Source organism: Phasianus colchicus, chromosome 31, assembly GCF_987193195.1.
Source record: "Phasianus colchicus chromosome 31, bPhaCol1.hap1.1, whole genome shotgun sequence".
NCBI classification, from domain to species: domain Eukaryota; kingdom Metazoa; phylum Chordata; class Aves; order Galliformes; family Phasianidae; genus Phasianus; species Phasianus colchicus.
Window position 1 is genome coordinate 478,349 of NC_143466.1, and position 18,339 is coordinate 496,687.

Consider the following 18,339-nt stretch of genomic DNA (forward strand, 5'->3'; position numbering starts at 1 on the left):
GTTTCTGCTCCAAAGTTTGTATTTAGATCTGAATCTGTCAGGAGCGTTTTCAGTAACAAAGAGACATTCCCGTTTGGGAATACTTCAGCCCCCGGCTCCCTCTTTGGATTCAGCTTGAATCGTCCAAGAAAGAGAGATGAAGGAACTTCAGCATCTCGGAAAGCAGAGCAGGAAAAAGCGGGAGTAGTTGAACCCCCCAAAAGCTGTAGTGCTGCTCAGAAACCTTGGGAGAGCGACGCATCCCAGCCGGCTCCTTCGGCACAGGGTGGGCCCTCCAACTTCTCGTTTAAAATCCTGGAGAAAGGTGAGTGTTAATTGAACCAGTAATTTATTCAAGTGTGCAGCTCATTAGTCAGTCACTTGTTAATGCTGGTCATTGTGTATTACTTCTTCTGTCTTAATAGTATGTCGTTTCTTTCAGTTCTAATGCACGTCTGTGAATCTTCAAATCCTAGACTTTCAACTTGAGTAAATATGAAGTTGTAGTTCTTTGCACGTAAGAACAGAAATGTGCCTTATGCAGGACTCAGTGCAACTCTGTAGTGAGAAAGGGAGTTGCAGGTAGGATTTTGGAATCTGTCCGAGGCGTCAGAGTTGATCTTAGTGTTGCTTTTTTTGTAGGGAAGGAGTTTGGTACTGCTAGAACCAGGAGATGCTAATATTGTTTAAACAACGAGGCGTTGTTTAAAATGTCAGGGTGAAGTGCTGACAGTGCATTTTTTGTGTTGAGCTGGCAGTTATTGTGTTCAAGGCCTCGCTCTGACTGGTAACCTACGAGAACAGCAGTTGAGGCATCCTTCTTGACTGCTTCCATTCCTTTCCAGTAACTTCTGTCGCTTGAGCCTTTGTTTGTCGTGCTTTTTCTTCTTGTACTTCCCAGAAGTGTTGTGAAATAAGCTCTATTCAGTCTCTGGTTAATACCATCTGGAGTTCCAAATGCTCAAAGTTCATCGGTAGCACACGCTGCTGCTGACTGCTTTCCGTTTCTTACTTTCTTTTTCAGTCCTTGGTTTTGCTTTTCCTCTGTAGATGATACCCATATGGCTCTTCTCTGTGGTTGTATTTTGTTTGGCGTATGGCCATCAATAATTCTTGTAACAATATGAAAATGCTGACCTGTTCTTGGTCTGTGACTTGAATTTCAAAAGGAAAGTGTATAGTGCTACTAAAACCAACAGACAACATTTACAATATGTTTACAATATTTAAATTGAGAAAAACTGTCATCTTCCATTTGGCCAGTCACTCTTTCTGAGGCTGTGAGTGTCTGTGTACTAATAAAAGGTGGCACGTATTGAGCTTCCAGAAATATAAGTAAATGTCAAAGGAAGCTAGTATTTGTAGTGGCAGTTGCAAGATTGAAGTCTTCATTATTGCATGGAGGTTCTTTGATAGCAGCAGAAAACCCAAGTATGACGGATTTACAGTTCCTTGGTTATCCTGAATGAGTGTCTTTTTACATAATGATGTTATTTCAATAGCTCTACATTTAAGATGTTCTGAGTATCGTTAGGTTACTTTATAATGTATGTGCCAAAAATGATCACGGTATTTAGCTGTCTTATCAGCTGTTTTCCACTAATTTTTGTGCTTTGCAGCAGGCCCCCCAGTCAAACGTGAATGTGTTACTGCTTGGGAAACTAAATCTTCTGAGCAGAAGGCTAACGGAGAAACTCCACAGGTCCCTTCTACGTCTGTCTGTGGCTTTAGTAGCAGTGCGGAGGATGCCAGTCCAGAAGGCTCTCGGCAATAAATTTGCAGTATTATTCTTAGACTATTTTCACTTAGTGAGAAATAAAGCGTCCGGCAGATTAGAAACTACTTGACTTGTTTGACTGTGTCTCAAGTCTGTTCTGGCACTGGAACTATGGTACAACTAAGAACTTAAGTTTCTCCGGGAGAGAAAGGAAACAGCTTTGCCTCCTAAAGTAGAAACAGCTTTGGCTAGTAGAATTCCTCCTAGCAGGTATGTAAGAGTTAAGTGATTTCAGAGCAGTTTCCAAGGGAAATGGTGCTTGTTTTGGAATCGTACTGCTTCAAAGGTACTTCAGTCTCTTGTTGAGTCAAAGCTGTGTGTGTTTTAAGAGTGATGAAGAATGTCTGAAACCTTCCAACAACAATTCTTGTTTGTTTTTTTGTTTTTCCCCAGTTGTTCACTTCCCTTAATCCCTGTTAGTTAGCTGTTCTGAAACATTAGTAGCACTATAGGAAAGTTGGAGACTGAGAACTTACTATCATGTTTTTACTGTACTACTGTTGTAAATAAATGAAGAAATTTATCAATTTCTGGAAGGGAGGGAGGGGAGAGAGAAAATGTGGCTTTTTTGGAGGGAGTCGTTATTCTTAGTGTCCAGACTTAATGTAGTTTGAAGTTTGTATTTTAGGCTCTTATGTCTTATTTGCTTACTGTTTTATTAATCGTACTGACTTAGTCTCTACAAGTAAGGAAGAATTACATACTCCATCAACCAGTGAAGCAACAGCAACAGTATTTGTGCAGTCAGCTGCCAGCAGCGGAGAAGCAGAATCCACAGAAACTGCTTGCGTGTCAGAGAATTTACCAGGAGGTGATGATACAGCTTTTTAGGAAGTAGAACAACTTGCTTGAAGAAGCCTGATGTAGCTTTGTAAGGCTTAACTCAGTTGTTCATGTCTGGATTTCGTGTTTAACCTTAGTATGCCTAATAAGAGGAGAAGCTTGCAATGACTGTAGTCTTCTAGTTTGGCTTCCTGTAAAGAATAGAACTTAATTGCAGGTTAGTATAATGACTAAGCAAGACTGATAGAGCACAAATAAACAGTATGTAGTGTCCTTTAATTGGAACAGTTAATCTGATGAAGTCTGCAAAATGTTGTCTTCCTCTTTCTGCAATATCTTGTCTGCCTTTCCTCATCTGTTAATCATATTATGACGTCTGTTGTTTTCTTTCTTGCCTTGCCTGCTCTTTTTCTCCTTCAGAAATGCTTGTCTGTCACATGTTTCTCCAGTTCTTTCAAGCTTTTCTTTAACTGTGGAAGATGTGTTAATTGAAGGATGTTAAAAGGCAGTAATGTGCACATATAAAGTGAGGAGGATACGCAGCTGTGAGGCCTCCATTTATTATTTTCAGTTGATTCTTATTCTGATCAAATGCCAGTATTAAGTTACTTAGCAGCCTTCATAAGGGCAACACCTGGAATGCTAACAGTGCTGGGTTATCACTCAGCACATCATTCAGCAGACCTGAAATTTCACTGGGAAATATGCCGGCACACTTGATAGCTTAAAAATGAATTTCAAAGGCTGAAATCTGTTGGGCTCTCTCCTTTTGAGAAGGCAGGGCTGTTCGGTCACTTCAGTGCATGATGAGTATAGAGCTGTGGGTACAAAGCCACTGAAGAAAGGAAAACATCGAATAATTTTGGATTTTGGATTATGATGTCAGAATTGTAACAGTGTTGTTGGTGACAACAACTTCTGGGGGAATCACGCATTACTGTGCTGTGTTTTAGGTGGAGGTAGTCTGGAGAAGAAGATGAAGGAATTCCCTTCAAAGAGAGGGCGAAATTTTACAATTGGGCCAGAGATGCTGCTCAGTGGAAGGAGCGCGGTGTTGGAGAGCTCAGGGTCCTCTTCCATACACAGAAGAAGTGTTACAGGATCCTTATGAGAAGGGACCAAGTTCTTGAGGTGTGTGCAAAGCATGTCATCGCTAAAGAAATGAACTTAGTGCCCTCTGAAACATCAAACAGTGTTTTAATTTGGACAGCTACAGGTGATGCTGGTTAGTCGGTTGAGTGGTTTTTACAGTTCTTTTCAGTATCTTCTGTAGTTTGTTTGGCTTTGTTTTACCCTGGAGATTATACAGAACAAAAGCTGCTGATCTCTGGCTGCAGTGACTAGAGCTAAGGAAATCTCTTCTTGGATTTGTTTTCAGATGTAGAGCAATTTGGGGTCAGAGCTAAAGTTCAAGAACTGGCTAATTCTTTTGAGAGGGGATTTGGAGAATGCCAGCAAAGCTTGTCAGAGCTGCAGAAGGGCCACCTCTCTCTGGCAGCGGAGCTGTCAAAGGACACCAACCCTGTTGTTGTGTATTTTGTTTCTGCCAGTGACGAACCTTTAGGACACACAACCACGGAGCTGCTTTCAAATATTGTCCCTCGAACAGCTGAAAATTTCAGGGCCCTGTGCACAGGGGAGAAAGGCTTGTGGGTTCAAGAATACCACATTTCACAGAATAGTTAGTGACTTCGATGTCAGGTAAGCTTCATGTGAAGGCTTTTCATTGAGAGAAAAACCCATCTGGGCTGCAGCACTCCATGAATCCTGCCTGAAAGTGGGCTTTTCCAGTTCTTGAATGTGGTGAGAGTAGCCGAAATCAGCAGGGCTGCAGTCAGCAGCGATGCCTCAAGCTTTCCCGACACTTCTAGAGACCATCGCATTTTATTCTTGGAAAGCTATGACTTCAGGGGAATGCCACAGACTTGCATGTTAGACTTCGTTTCGTTCATACCTGTTATCTGCCTGATCACTTCTCTTTGGCAGCTGTTTGATCTGTAGGCTCTTCAGAGCCGGGTGTCAGCCTTTGGCAGCAGCAGGAGGCGGAGCTCCCGACGTATTGCAGGCAGCATTTGCGCTGCTCAGGGCCTTGGCTGCAGCGTGCGTGCAGAGAACAGCGTGAGTGTTTGGCATGGCTGTGCAGCAGAGAATATGAAATGGTAGTTTTCTCACTTCCTCAGTGCCTCCCAGCACAGGACTCTGTGGTAGATCAGAAATTGGTGTGCGTGTTGGATTTGCTGTTTAGCAAGTGCATTCTCCTGCTGTATCTCTGTGTGTCTTTGTATTCTGCTGTACTTTGACTGCAGGAGTTTTCTCGCAGGAGGGTCAGGGCCATCCAAACTCAGTTCTGTTGTGCTTTGAGTATGGAGCTCTTTCAAGCCTTGATTCTAGGCCTAGTGGAGTAGAAGCCAACACTGTGTGAACAACAGTTGAAAAGTGTCCTTTTCTAGAAGAGGAGCAAGGCAAAAATGGTGATGTAATTCTAGCAATTCAGTTGCAGGCTTCTTTTAACTTTGTGTAGCATGGCATTTTACATCCTGTTACTATGTTTCCTACAGGTGAGTTCATTATTGGTTGCATTACTAAAGCTGTGAACAACCACTGGAAGTGCTTCTGCTGTGATATCTGCCAACAAATATTGGCAGGAGTTGGATTCGTCAAGAATGACGGCAGGTGGGTCTTCACCCTTCCTTCTATAACTGGTAATGATGAAAATGGAATGACAGTTGGGAGGGATGTAGAGGTTATGGTTCCTAAGGCTTTCCTGCTGAGATGGAGTAACCAAAGTGTCTTTTATGAGAAAAAAGTCTAAGAATGCATCACAAAACAGAGTGGATATCTTAAAATGTGTGCATAAAATATTAACTACTTGTCTACTTCGACACCAGATTTCCTGTCAAGTGTGTTTTGTACCTGGTGATGTTTCAGGATGAGTAGGATACACTGTGGTAGACACTTAAAAACAAATCAGATGCAGAAGTTTTGTCATTTTTAAATAGATTTTTGTTTTCCCAACAGGGGTTCCCCAATCTGAGTCCAGTTTATCACCTTTTTCACTAATAAATGCGCTCATTTCAGTGGGATCCTTCACGGTTTTTTTTTTTTTTTTTTTTTAAGTAAACTGTGTAGCCATTGATTTCATGCTTTTAATGCAGTACATGTGGTTATGTAGAGAGTTAGGGCCCGTTTTGCCATCCAGCTTCCAATGTAAATTTCTGAAGAGTCTGAGGGTAAAGCATGGGAGTGGGGCGGGATGAAAGACTGCAATTTGCAGCACAGGGTGGTACCATAGGAAGTAGGAAATCTGGGTGCAAACTTGCTTATAGCAGCAAAATGATTGACATTATTTTTCTAATACAAAGGGCAGAAAATTGGTTGTCTTCAGCTGCTTCAGTCATTATCTTGCCTATGTTCTTTGCTTTTAGTTGAGTTGCACAAAGTGTGTTTTTTCTTTTCAGATTTCCTTCATCTTGTTTCATCAGCTTCTGCAGCTGCAGAATACATAGCTGCATGTTTTTACATCCCCCAGTGATGCATGGATGAGGGGGCATTGTAGGATACAACACACGTTACTAGTTGTTTGCTTTTTAGTACAAAGGAAGCTATCATTTCATTATCATGGCAGAGGCTGATTTGAAGAACAACCTGTAGTGTTGTGTCAGTGGTATTGTCAGCTTATATCTTTCTTTCTCTGATGTTTGATATCACGGGGAAAGTGCATTTTTCTTTCCTTCAATTACATTTAAGTAAATCTAAAAGAAACCTGTGCTAAGAGAGCCAGAATGTAAGCCAGGCATGACTACAGCTTTCTAACCTGTTTGAGACAAGCTCCGTAGCTATTTTCATAGAGATTTGATGCATCCTACTTAGCAGGCTTTTCTCGGAATCAATCAAGCTTGTTTAAAAAAAATAATCATATTGAATTGTCGTATTTGATGCTGCTAAAGGCATTATTATAGTATAAATCCTGTTACTGAAACAAGTGCTAAAAATTAAATGATCTCTACGGAAGCTCTTGAGTTGAAATTGTTCTATTCGTGCTCTCAATTAATGAATTTTTGAACAGGAAGGAACTCACTGCTGATGCTCACAAACCAAAGAGAGAATAATTACATGGTTTGCCTGCCGTGACAAAATGGGCGTCCCCATCTGTGGAGCACACAGAAGACCAGTTGAAGGACGTGTGGTGAACGCTATGGGCAAACAGTGGCACGTGGAGGTAAGCATCAGCTGACACGTTGTCTTTCACAAGTGTAAAGGTTAACGTACTTACCTGGAATATCGCTGATCAGCTTCCATGAAAGGGTTAGAAAAGTGTGCAGCAGTGATCAGCAAATGCATCTCCTAATCCCATTTTCAACCTTGATGTGCCTGATCTTCCACTGAGAAAAGACCTCTGCCTGCGGAGCTAAAATCAGGAGATGTCCCAGGAAGCATTGCGAGGTCCTTGCAGAAGAAAATGTCACCAAGTGAGAAGCAGGATATATGGAAAGGCAGTAAAGTTCTGTGACAAACGTAGTGCTAGTGGGCATTATAACATTTCTATGGCTTCCAGTTACTTGCCACGTAAGTATCTCTAAAGCAGTTTAGGTGACAGTTCATATTTCAAGTCTCTGTATAAGATTTACTTCTTTATCTTCCATTTAAGTTATAAAGATAAGCAGTCTAGTCCTGTTGTTGTGAAAATATCCTGTAGCATGTACTTTCTTCACAAGATGCAGTGGTGCTGAAAATGTAATCTTTGTCATTAATAATGTATCAGAATCACTTCAGTGCATTTTTTTTGTAACTTTTGGGTTGAAATGTTAAAGACAGTAAAAGGAATGTTATTTTAGTGATCTAAAAGTACAAAACAATAGTTGTAATTCTTATTTTCAGGATAGCTGGGCTAATCAGAATCTAGTTGCTCTTCAAGCTTAGTGTTGCTTATGTTGAGCTGTTTCAAGCTTTTACAGATGTTTAAATGAGAGCAGCTAATGACACCCAGTTTTCCCCAAGAACATAAAGACGACTTGCCACTCAGGAGTAGTGGTTTAACACAAAGCTTTTGAATGGCGTGGTCTTCCTTACAGCTGCAGTTCTAAGATGACCGTGTGTTAAGATGAGCTGCATCAAGCAGCTCTTTCATCTGGTTGCTGAAGACTAACAAAGACTAAATTTGTCAGAGGACAGCACCTAGCATTTAAAGAAGAGGTATATGTAGTTGTACCGTTTCCCTCCAGACTCCCTTGACTGTGCAGTCCAGCACCATAATGGATAGACCTTTATTCTTTGGAAGCCAGGTGCAAGGTGTTGTGTACACATCTCTGCTTGGATAAATAAAGGAGGATTACATTTGGGAGTTCTGCAAATTTGCAGGTGGATCCTAAATTTGTCAGCGATGAAGGGCAGGTGATTGAAATATGCTGGCATCCCTGCAGACAATAAATGCCATGACATGATTAGCAACAGTATTGCAGTCAGGATAGAACAAGAACATACACCAGGCAAGAGTTGTGTGTTGAGTGGATGTACAGATGTTCAGCTGGATGTTTACTAAAAATGTGTATGTGACTCTTCATTGCTGGATTTCAAATGCTCAGATGTTCAGGATTAGGGAAGCAGCAAAACAAAATCATATTTGTAGAGGGTGGAGCAGATGTAGAGAAATATTTTCATTTTTAATATCATGAAGACATTTGTAACTAGATGACGCAAGATTCAATTGGAAACCCAAATCAGACTTGCCATCATTCTCCTTTTATTTCATTTTAAATAAAACAGGAAAGCTATTGAGATGCATTTGAGAAATTACCGTCAATAAAATCATTGCTTGAAAACTTTGTTGTTTCTCCTTCCTCTTCAGGAGTTTGCAAAATTAGAGAAAAACAGATGATACTTATTTACAGATAATCTTAACGTACTGTTTTTTGCAGACTTCTTGCCCAACGTATAATTAAGGCAGGCTGAAGGCCGTGTTTCTCCAGGGCTCACACAGTACTTACTCCGTGCTGTACAAGAAGCTTCAGTTTGGTTGCCGAGTCTGGTCTGAATATCAAAAGAAATATTCCTCAATTAGTATTCCCTCTTTTTCATCTGTTCACACGTCATTTGTTTGATGAACATAACAAGCAGCTTCAGTCCTAAGCTAGCTCTTCTTTACAAATGCACTGTCAGAAATGTAAAGCCCGTTTTTACAAAGTTCTTCAGCATCTCACACCCCTACAGCAAAAAACATTTAACGTTTAAAGGATGTCTGTATGGGAACTGCTGAGTCACGGCCTGAACCTCTGATTAGTCACCTGAGGCGAGCAATGAGTCAGCCCTGGGAGCACAGGTGAAAGCAATTCAGCTGTGCTGCAGGAAGGGGTGGAGCCTGGCTCCACCTCTCCTAGACCCATTTAAGAGCTGACTACCAGTGGGGAAGGATCTCTCTCTCTCTCTTCAAAAGATCCACTCCACTGGAGTTTCCTGAGCGAGCCCATGACACGGGTAAGCCTCCTATTTATTCTCTTTGTCTCACTGTGCCTAACTCTCTTGCTTATTTCATTATTATAACATCTTAATATTATTAAATTATATAATATTCCTTTATATAATTTTCATTGATTATACAATGTCAAACAAAAGGAACTAGTTTTACGCAACCTATGGGAATCAATTCAGAGGCCATCTAGAAGGTTGGTTCCAATATTTCCAAACTGAAGAAGCCTTACGTTGTTTTTTTCTGCATAAGAGCACAAACAGCATCCCACCAGGATCTTTGCTTCTCAGTACAGAACTGTTTGCACAGCAGCAACGGTAAGAACAGAGGTTGATGTGTGCCACGCTGAGTATTAAACTTCTCTTGCAGTTCTAAGTTGCTAGTGAACACCATCCCGAGTAAAAAAACCTGTTTTAGTGAAAATAAACAAACAGAAGGTATTAGGTAGCAAAAAACAGGCATTTAAATGCATTTAAGAACTTAGGAAGCTTGCTTACTTCAAGGTCCAACAGGCAAATGGACTCAGGAGCATCTGTTTCCAGTCTTGATGTCTCTTGGGGCAAGTGAAAGAGTTGTTGTAATGATCTGCGCAGTGGGAATAACAGACATGGAATTCCACTGCAAGCCAAGCCATGCAAGGTGCTGGAGACTACCACTGTGCATCCGAACAGCACCTATGCAAAAACAAGGGTTGTAAGAAGCTAGGATCTGCGTCCTCATTAGGAAAGGTATCATTCTACTCCTGTTACACTCAAATTCAAAGCCAGACTTCATCATCAAGTTAAGCCTAAAAAATGGGAAGATATCATTAGTTCACAATTCATCCTGGAATTATTTCATTTTTATGCCTGTCACCTGTGTTCATAGATTACACATAAATAATGTGGGCCTTCCTATCAGCACTCATCAGCATACAAGCACTTTCCAGCTTCAATTGGAAATGAGTCAGAACAGACCAGAAGACAACAGTGTGGAAGCAGGAAGTATGTGAGAAATTCTTCAGAACCTGGCATGATGATACTGCCCCTCAGCTACAGCTGAAAGTGAAACTTCTTGCAAAGCACCCTCTGATTAGGGCAACCAGGAGCAGCTATTACAGACACTTGTCTTTTGTGGCAAATGAAGCACTTGTAGAAGAACCTCTAATACAGAGTCATGCTTACGTTGAGTTTAAGTAGCATCTCTTATCAATATCGTATTTACTCAGTTCTCCCTGCTCTGGTGCTTGGGGACTGACATCTCCTATATCATCTGTGCTGAGAAAAGACCTCTCTTTAGAAGCTCCACTCCCAAACAGGCTTTCAAACAATGTAAATAAACCACTTCTGTTTGCAAAAGTTTCCACAATCTCTTTCAAGAAGTCTTCCTTGCCGTGGCTTAAGTTCAGCAACATATGACCTAGAAAAACGTAATGTCACATAAGAACACTCAACTTAAACAAGGACAACAATATTTGATGCAGTGGGTTGTTCCTGCTGCTTTAGGCTGGGAATCCAGATTTCCCCTTATGATATTTACAAATTTCTAGCTTACACTCTCCCTATAATTAAGTCACCCTTTTAGCATATGGGCTGACAGCAGTCCCAAGGCGTTTTCAAATCCAGTTCTCCAGAATTACTGTGTATTTTTATTACAATGACACTGCAATTGTCTTCAAAATAAGTAGCTGTCAGTCTCATCTATTCAGGAACAATTCAGCCTGATGCCTGGTGTTTTCTTTGTTTTCATCTAGAGCCCACAAGATAATGAAGACTGAAAACAACTACCTCGGCTTCACCAAAAAAATTAAAAAAAAAAATGCACCAAACCAAACCTGTTGGAACAAAGAAGGGAACAAAAGCGACAGGAAAGGAGCAATATTTTCTTTTATACTTGGGACTAGCAATGCTTACAAATAGTATATTAGTAGGCAGAAACCAGCAGACTCAGAGACACTGAAAGTTAAATTCTATCTTAACGTCCTGGAAATAAAAAGAAAAAGCCCGTTACGTGTCAGGATCAAACCGCTCTTTTGTATTTCATATGTAGCCAAAATACAGAACGTTTGATAGCATGTTCCAAGACGCCAAGTGTGCTCTTTAACAAGCCATTAACTCTGACATTAACTGCTCATAAAATGGAACTATGGAACAATTCTTAGTTTTTATTACCAGACTGGCTTTTTCGGTCACAGGCCAACATTTCCAGCGCATCTTGCCCAGCACGATCTCCTCTTATTAGTTTTGACTTTGGTTTAGGAATCTGGCAAAGAAAGAAAAGAATTGCTACAGCTTCTTCTCAACAAAAAACAACTCACCCTCATTTAGTCTTAAAAGTTAGGAAACAAGCTTGTTTCTTTCCTGAAAAGGACACAAGGTGAGTAACTGAACAATTGCAAATAGCTGTAAGAGCGCACAAGAGAAAGCGATGTTTTGAATGCAAGCACTTGTGCAAAAGGGAAAACTGATTTTATTCCATAAAGCAAAGAATTAAGCTTGATCAAGCTCTGCTGCTTACGCAATTAGTATGCGAGAGCTACTCAGGTCATTCCCCTCCCCCCCATCCCACTAACCTTAATATTAGTTATTTTAGCTGCATTACAGAGAAGGGAATAGCCTACAGGAAACACACTCATTAGCGCTTAGTCATTTTACTTCTGACAAGTGAAACAGATGAGATTTTCTTCACACTGCTTGAAATCTTTTAAACAAGTATGGAAGGGTAAGATTTGGCCAGGAGACAGCCTCAAAAACAGTAGTTAGTTTTTGGAATGCAGGCGTTCAGTGCGCATACAGTGAGAGCATTCAAGAACTGCAACAATTACAGGCACAAACTGAACAGTGACTTACGTGGAAACTTTTCAGATAACACAATGCTGCGAGTTCACATGCATCTCTCCATTGTGCCTCGTTGTTCTGGGCCGTTTTCAGCAGGAAAGTTCCAGCGTGCATGTAGAAGTGTCCTTTCATTTCAAGGAAGGTACGAGACAGCTCATCAGGTCCATCCGCACACGGCTTCACAGAGTGAAGCACACAATCAAAACTGGAACATAGAAAAGATTCATTTTCAACCAAGTCCTGGTCTCCCAGGATTTATACTAGACCCCTATCACTGAGTCTTCTCTGAGGCCTTTAGCTCAGTCACAGCTTGCGGATCAAGCCTAGCAACATTTGCTCTTTGCAGTTAGTACAGAGAAACTCCTCTTCCATCCATAAAGCAGCTACTCACTGAAAATGACGCCTGCTAGAAGTTCGGTGACCCAGAAAAAATATTCAATTTTTTTTTTTTTTTCTTTTTTTAAATAAGCAGAACAGTTAAAAGAGTACCTTTCAAGGGCCCCTCTGCTTTCTCGAACATCTCTAGAAGCAAGCGTCATTTTAACCAAGCTAGAATAGGCCAGCAGATGATCCTTCTTGACAGCTCTCCAATTATTTTTATCAGCCTCCAAGTCTCGTACTGATTGAAGGTATTCCTAAAGAATAAAAGTTCATCACAGAATGAGGAACCGCCATCCTTCTATGAAGGCAAGAGTTTCTCCAGAACATCTTGCTACATAATCCAGTTTCCCAGGTGAGATGTTAACGTATTCTTCAGCAGCAAAATTCCAGGAACTATATGCCTCAGCAATTCACTCCCTGATGGAACTGCTATATCTAACTTAGTACCTCAGCTAGAAACTAAACAACTCTTTAAGGCTTAAGAAAATCCTAAATAAATCACTGTTTCCACAGACATTACATTTAAAGGAGTTAAGCCACTTGAGAATTAGCTGCCATTGTAACGATACTAAGAGAATAACACCGGTTTCAAGGACATGGGAGATTATGACAGGATCAAAACATGATTAAATACCTCAAATGTCTTTACGACGCACAAACACCACTCCAAGCTGGAGTCTACAGGTATTTTCTTCTCTGCCTCCTGACAATGAAGCACAGCATCTCTTAATCTATTATTTGAACGGTAGAGAGCAACCAGTCTGATGTTAAGGTAGGGATCGTCTGGTCTCGCATAGAGCTCGGTTTGAGTCATATCAAAGAGCTGATTCCAGCCATCTTCGCCTTTACGCTCCAGTAACTGCTCCTATCACATACCAAGGCAACACGTTAAAATTTCATTCTCTACGAGAGCCTCTTCAGCAACTATGTTACCTGACTGTTTTCTCATTGCCATTACAGACTACATTACTAAAACTGCTCTGGAAAGCTGGTAGGTGCTACAGAGAGTTTGACAAACATTTTAGAAGTGAGGAAAAAAACAAAAACAAAACCAAAACCCAAAGCTTTAGAGTTTGCATCTTGTAGATGCTAAGTTAGATGCTAAGTTAAGACTGTCAAACCACCTGGTTCAAAGATGCCACACGTCAATACAGAACAGCTTGTCTAAAAAAAATAAAATAAAATAACATAACCACACAAAAAATCCCAAAGCACAAGCCTCTCAAGACTTCGATTTCATTGCAGTTGTGCTCCAGAAAACTAACGCCTGTACAAAAGTGAGATCGTATGACTGAAAGCATTTACACAGTATTAGGGAATAACAGCATCTCCTACACTTGACAGTTTTCAACTCAAATTAAAAAAAACTAGAAAGCTGTGTAGTCATGTAATAAAGACAAAACTTAACCTATCTAATCTTGACCTCTTGGATAATATTACTACCATGGTTTTCCCATCACTTGATGCAACTAAAGTTTCTTCTAGGCACAGAACAGAGATCAGAAGCTGGAATTTACCTTCAATCTGTAAGCAGCAGGATTCCCAGGGAAGAGCCTGGCAGCTTTCTCAACCCAGTACTCTGCTCTTCCATCAGCGATGTCATTACTGCATAGTAACTCTGCAATCTTCAGTACAAGATCTTTCTGCATTGGATTCAGCTCCACAGAACGCTGGTTTTCCCCATGCATACACATAAGAAAAAAGGTTACTAGTAACTTGATCTTGCAGTCAACATAGAACAAGAAAGAAAACATGTCAAACATGTCCCCCATTAAACAGACCCAGCAAGTCAAATTAGAACTATCAATAAATACTTTCTCACTGCTTTAAGAAAAGCCTCCCTTTTGAAAGGCCACCATTGGTTTGTAACACCCAGACAACTGCTGGAATTCAGAACACCGTAAGAGAAACAATGTCAAAAACAGCTCCTCTACCACCCGCTGCTGCTCTACTCAGACAGCCAGACCAGGGGTATCTCTAGCCTAACCTAATACGGAGGCTTCCGGAAAACAGAATTAAGTCACAAAGACTGATGGCACTCAGTCACTGTGCTGGCAACAAGACTTTTGTGTGTATCCTCTCCCTCCCCGGCGCCTGAATAATGGAACACAGACTGTGAAGTTCACATTTATATGCTTACCTAATCGGAACTGTATTTGCCCCATTCCCTCTACCTCTGAGGAAACAAACAAACAAAAAGCCCACCGCTAACAAGAAAACAAACAATGCAACTGAAAAACACTCTCAGTCCAGTCTTTCAGTAGCAGCCGGATTACTGCTGTCACCATAATCCCTACTGCAGAATTCTACAGGGCTCACATATTCTTAGTCCAAAGGGCAGCGGGAAGAAGACTATCAGAGCAGGAAGCACAAAGATCAAGTCCATTTACAAAGGAATAAAGTAGGACATCAGGGAGGTGAGTGAGGTGCTTACCTTGTAACACCCAAAAGCTTTTTCCGTGTTATCCTGAGCCTCGTAGATCTGTCCCAGAAACCTGTGCGCTTTGGGATCTCTCTCTCGGACACTGAGATAAATAGATGTATATCTACAGAGTAAATAAAGAAAGAAAGAAAAACCAGAAGGATCAGTATTCCTCAGTATTACAAGTCCCCCCACACCTTGCAGCTAACGTGGGACTTTAATCTGTCATACAGGACAGTTAGCCGTATTTAGTTCAAGGGGCTTGATCTAGATCTTCAAGTAAGGCACAACATTATTGCTACACGTACAGATGTTGCATATTTGCCTGCAAGCACTGGCCTTCATTAAATAAAGCAGTAGCTCACAGAAACTGTAGGAAGGACGTAACACGATGGCATAAAAGACATTTCTACCGGATGGGTTTTTACAGCACCACGTAACTACCCATGCTTTAAGTTGCTGTTTTAGGAAGATTTAAATGGCACCACATTCTCCCATTTGCTGCTACCTTAAAACAGCATGACAACGGTCTTCATTTCTCCACTCTACTTCATTTAGCTTTCCCATCACACTTTAAAGAACAGAACAACATACGTAACGTTTATTACCTCTTAGCAAGTTCGTATTCTTTTATCTCAAAGTACAGCTTAGCAAAAAAGAATCCTTTTAACGATCTCTGAAGAAAAAAAAACCAAAAGGTACATTTTAAATATACAGTACTTTTGAAGTAATTGAGTAGGGAGACCCTTCTTTCCAGGGGTGCATAATACTTCCGAAAGTGTCTTCACAGTTATCAGTTCCAGTTCACTCCTTGAACTCTGGGCTTTGTTTTTGAAAGACACAGGAGTAAGAAAATAACATTTCTTCCCAGTAACTGGCAAAGGCTACCAAAGCGAAACTGAGGTTAGTAGCAAAGCAAGTCCTCACACTTGTTACTTTTCACAAGCACACTTCCGACTAAAGAGAGGAGAATGGGGTCAGCTACATACAAGCTGTTTCTCTTGCAACCTATCTACGTTGCAGAAGAAAACAAATGCCACAAATCAAGCTCCTCCTGTCCATGCTTCTGTCACCTTCCTCTCTCGCCTGCCCCGCCTCCTCGTAAACGGGGCTGGAAAGGAACTTCAAAAGAAACGCCGGCAGCCTCGCACAACCCTCCTCTCCAAAATCAACGCAACAGGAAGACCAGCAGCTACTTCCATCACCGACCGCGCTCCACAGCCAGTCGTTCCAGAGAGCAGGGGATCACCCGGCTGCCCAGCCACCAACGCAGGCAGCAGAGCTATTTCCCCCCGCCTCTCCCTCTCGTCCTGCCGGCGTTTCACAACGCCGTCGCACCCACGGCAACAGCAGCCGCACAGCGGCCAAACGAGTCCAAAGCCGAACGGCACGCGTTCCCTATTCCGGCTCCTCGAGAGAGGGAAGGCCGGAAGCCCGGGGACCGTGCCCACGGAACGGGAGGGAGCCGAACTCCGCCCCGCCGCCGGGCTCCTTCCGAAGCCGCCGAGGGCTCAGCGGCTTTCCGAGGCGCGCAGCTGCGGCGAACCGCGTTTCCGAGGAGGCGACTCCGCGCCCGCCCGCCGGCAGCCTCCCTCGGCTTCGACTCCCCGCCGGAGGAGCCCGCCCTCGGGCCCGGCACCCGCGGGAGGGGCGGAGGGACGGGGCGGGCGGGGAGCGGCCCCCACCGCGGCCCGGGGAAGGCCGAGGGAGCGCCGCCGGCGGCGCCGGCCGGGCCGCAGCACTCACCGCTCTGGGAGAGGAGGCGGCGGCCTGCACGGAGGCGACGTACCGCTCCACCTCGGGCTTCGTGCGCCGTGCCATAGCCGGGAGAGGGAGCGAGCGAGAGGGAGCGGCGGCAGGCCGGCGCTCGCGCGCCGCTAAGGGAGCTCCCTGCCGACCGCGGCGACGCGCGACGTCACAGCGCGGGGCGGGGCGGCGCATGCGCGGCGCCGAGCGGCCGGTTCGCGCTTCGCGGGGCGGGGCGGCGCATGCGCGGCGCCGAGCGGCCGGTTCGCGCTTCGCGCGGCGGCGCTTTGAGCCGCGGGACGTCGGGCCGCTCGGCGCGGGCTGCCGGGCGCCGCGAGGGGCTGCGCGCGCCGCCGGTCCCGTCCTCGGCCGGCCTGCCCTCGCGCGTCTTACGGAGCTCGGCGCGGTGAGGCGTACCGAGCCGCTCTCCTCACCCGTAGCGACGCGCCGCGGAGAGCGGAAGCGTCGCTTCTGCGTCGGGTATTGGAAAGGGCGGTTGATCTGAAGAAGCGCGCTGTGGCGCATCCTTAGAAACAGCTGATGTGAAAAGTAGAAGTTCCGTGCGCACATTAGTAACGTGTTTTAGAAACGCAGTTACCGAGTTACGTGAGAAATCCTTTCTCACAAAGCTGCGGTAGGCTCTAGATGTCCTAAGCGATGTGGGTGTAGTGTTCTGAGCTGGGAAACCCGCTGTGAGGTGGCTCGTTAGGCCAGCAGAAGTGAAACACATTGAACACGCTTTCAGGGAGCCAGGGCCTTTGCACGAAGCAGAGCTGTCCCACTCTGTGGGAACCTCAGGGTGCCGCAGGCGGGCTCCAAGACACTCCCCTCTGTCCTCCTTCCCAGCTTATCTCTGTGCGAGGACAGAGGGATGACCAGAACAGTGACCAGTGTAAAGGGCACAAATGCTAGGGGTAATTAAACAACTAAGAGCTTATGTTTCTGTGCTATCTTGGCGCCTGCCTGTCACGTCCCAACTCCTCACGGAGTGAGACAGTCCGGCCTTGTGTAGAGGCCCTGGCTTCTCTGATGTTTGCTACATCTGTTTTTCTCTTGCTGGCAGTTTCTTATCTAACAGAACAACTCTACAGTATGTTTTCTAATCCCTAACACACTATACTCACATTGTTTGGACCATTTAACAACTATTCCAGTTTTGCAAGAAAGAATTAATCACATAATTCAGTAATAATGTTTTAAAACATACCGCTAACATATACAGAATTTTACTTCTTAGATCACTATTTCTAAGGATAAGTTACAGAATACAAATGCATGATGTTCTACTTCTTCAAACCAGTTGCTCTTTGTAATGTCAAATGCAGAAACAACATTCCATTCCTACACAAGCGTCAGTTATTTTATGCAAAATCTTGTTCAGGAGCAATAAGGAGATGTTCGAATTGCTTCAACTCCACGAACCGATCCGAGCACAACAGAAGAACACGGACCCGGTTCTTCCATCCGTACGGACGTCACTCGTGCCGCCCTGCAGACGCGGGTCAGTGCAGCACGTGTCAGCGCGACAGCTGCTGTGCATCACTGCCCGAATCGCCGCAGCGCTGCTGGCAGTTACCGGCAGACACAAGCCGTTCCACTCCTCAGTACCAGCACAGGCTTTATCGTAACGTGACCGTGGCACATAACAGACGGCGGTGAGAGCCAATGAGAGGGCCGGATGGGGCACGGCTGGCCAATAGGAGAGCCGGAGGGGTGGGGTGTGCGGGCCGCGATGCCGGGTTGGAGCCGGGGCCCGCCTGGTACCGCGGTGCCGCCCGGTGAGCGCAGCTCCCCGAGGCCCGTGCACTCGCACGCATCCCTGTGTGCGTGTAAATGTGAGCAGTACCACGCGGCCGCATGCAAAGACCTCAGTGCACACGGCCGTGTTCAGGGCTACCCGTGTAAAGCTCACAGAGTGACGTCAGGCTGCAGCTCAGCAGCTGTCACCTACATCAATGCTCTCAGCTCCCTG

At 43.9% G+C, this 18,339-nt stretch overlaps 1 protein-coding gene and 1 long non-coding RNA gene across 7 annotated transcripts; one reads left to right on the forward strand and one right to left on the reverse strand.

Moving 5' to 3' along the window:
• Window positions 1-237: 237 nt before the first annotated feature.
• Window positions 238-8,174, forward strand: LOC149914107 (uncharacterized). 5 transcript variants are annotated; one of them, XR_016460647.1, is made up of 6 exons: window positions 1,877-1,966; window positions 2,433-2,756; window positions 3,493-3,670; window positions 5,098-5,212; window positions 6,606-7,105; window positions 7,612-8,174. It is a non-coding gene; the product is annotated as an uncharacterized LOC149914107 (long non-coding RNA). The 5 variants fall into 5 exon arrangements; XR_016460646.1 differs by lacking the exons at window positions 1,877-1,966; window positions 7,612-8,174 and adding an exon at window positions 244-304 and having other exon boundaries at window positions 6,606-7,143; XR_016460645.1 differs by lacking the exon at window positions 7,612-8,174 and having other exon boundaries at window positions 6,606-7,143.
• A 70-nt stretch (window positions 8,175-8,244) lies between these two features.
• On the reverse strand, window positions 8,245-16,515 carry LOC149914108 (ranBP2-like and GRIP domain-containing protein 3). Of its 2 annotated transcripts, XR_016460610.1 has the most exons (11): window positions 16,368-16,514; window positions 15,230-15,297; window positions 14,634-14,745; window positions 13,717-13,869; window positions 12,834-13,064; window positions 12,308-12,453; window positions 11,831-12,023; window positions 11,153-11,243; window positions 9,500-9,676; window positions 9,235-9,410; window positions 8,245-8,566 (listed from the first exon to the last, which is right to left on the reverse strand). XR_016460610.1 is itself a non-coding variant. In XM_090127655.1 (10 exons), the coding sequence occupies exons 1-10, from the start codon at window positions 16,440-16,442 to the stop codon at window positions 9,652-9,654; spliced, it is 1,329 nt and encodes a 442-aa protein (XP_089983781.1). In that variant the 5' UTR covers window positions 16,443-16,515; the 3' UTR covers window positions 9,552-9,651. The 2 variants fall into 2 exon arrangements, 1 of the variants encoding a protein (XP_089983781.1); XM_090127655.1 differs by lacking the exons at window positions 8,245-8,566; window positions 9,235-9,410 and adding an exon at window positions 10,166-10,400 and having other exon boundaries at window positions 9,552-9,676; window positions 16,368-16,515.
• Between the last annotated feature and the right edge of the window lie 1,824 nt (window positions 16,516-18,339).

Bases quoted from the DNA above. Each gene is read 5' to 3' on its own strand.
- LOC149914108 (XM_090127655.1), bottom strand. From the start codon at position 16,442: ATGGCACGGCGCACGAAGCCCGAGGTGGAGCGGTACGTCGCCTCCGTG. The intron at 14,746-15,229 runs GTAATAAACGTT...TTTACTCTGTAG, and splicing joins GAATACGAACTTGCTAAGAG to ATATACATCTATTTATCTCA. The intron at 13,870-14,633 runs GTAAGCACCTCA...GGGGAAAACCAG, and splicing joins AAGCTTTTGGGTGTTACAAG to CGTTCTGTGGAGCTGAATCC.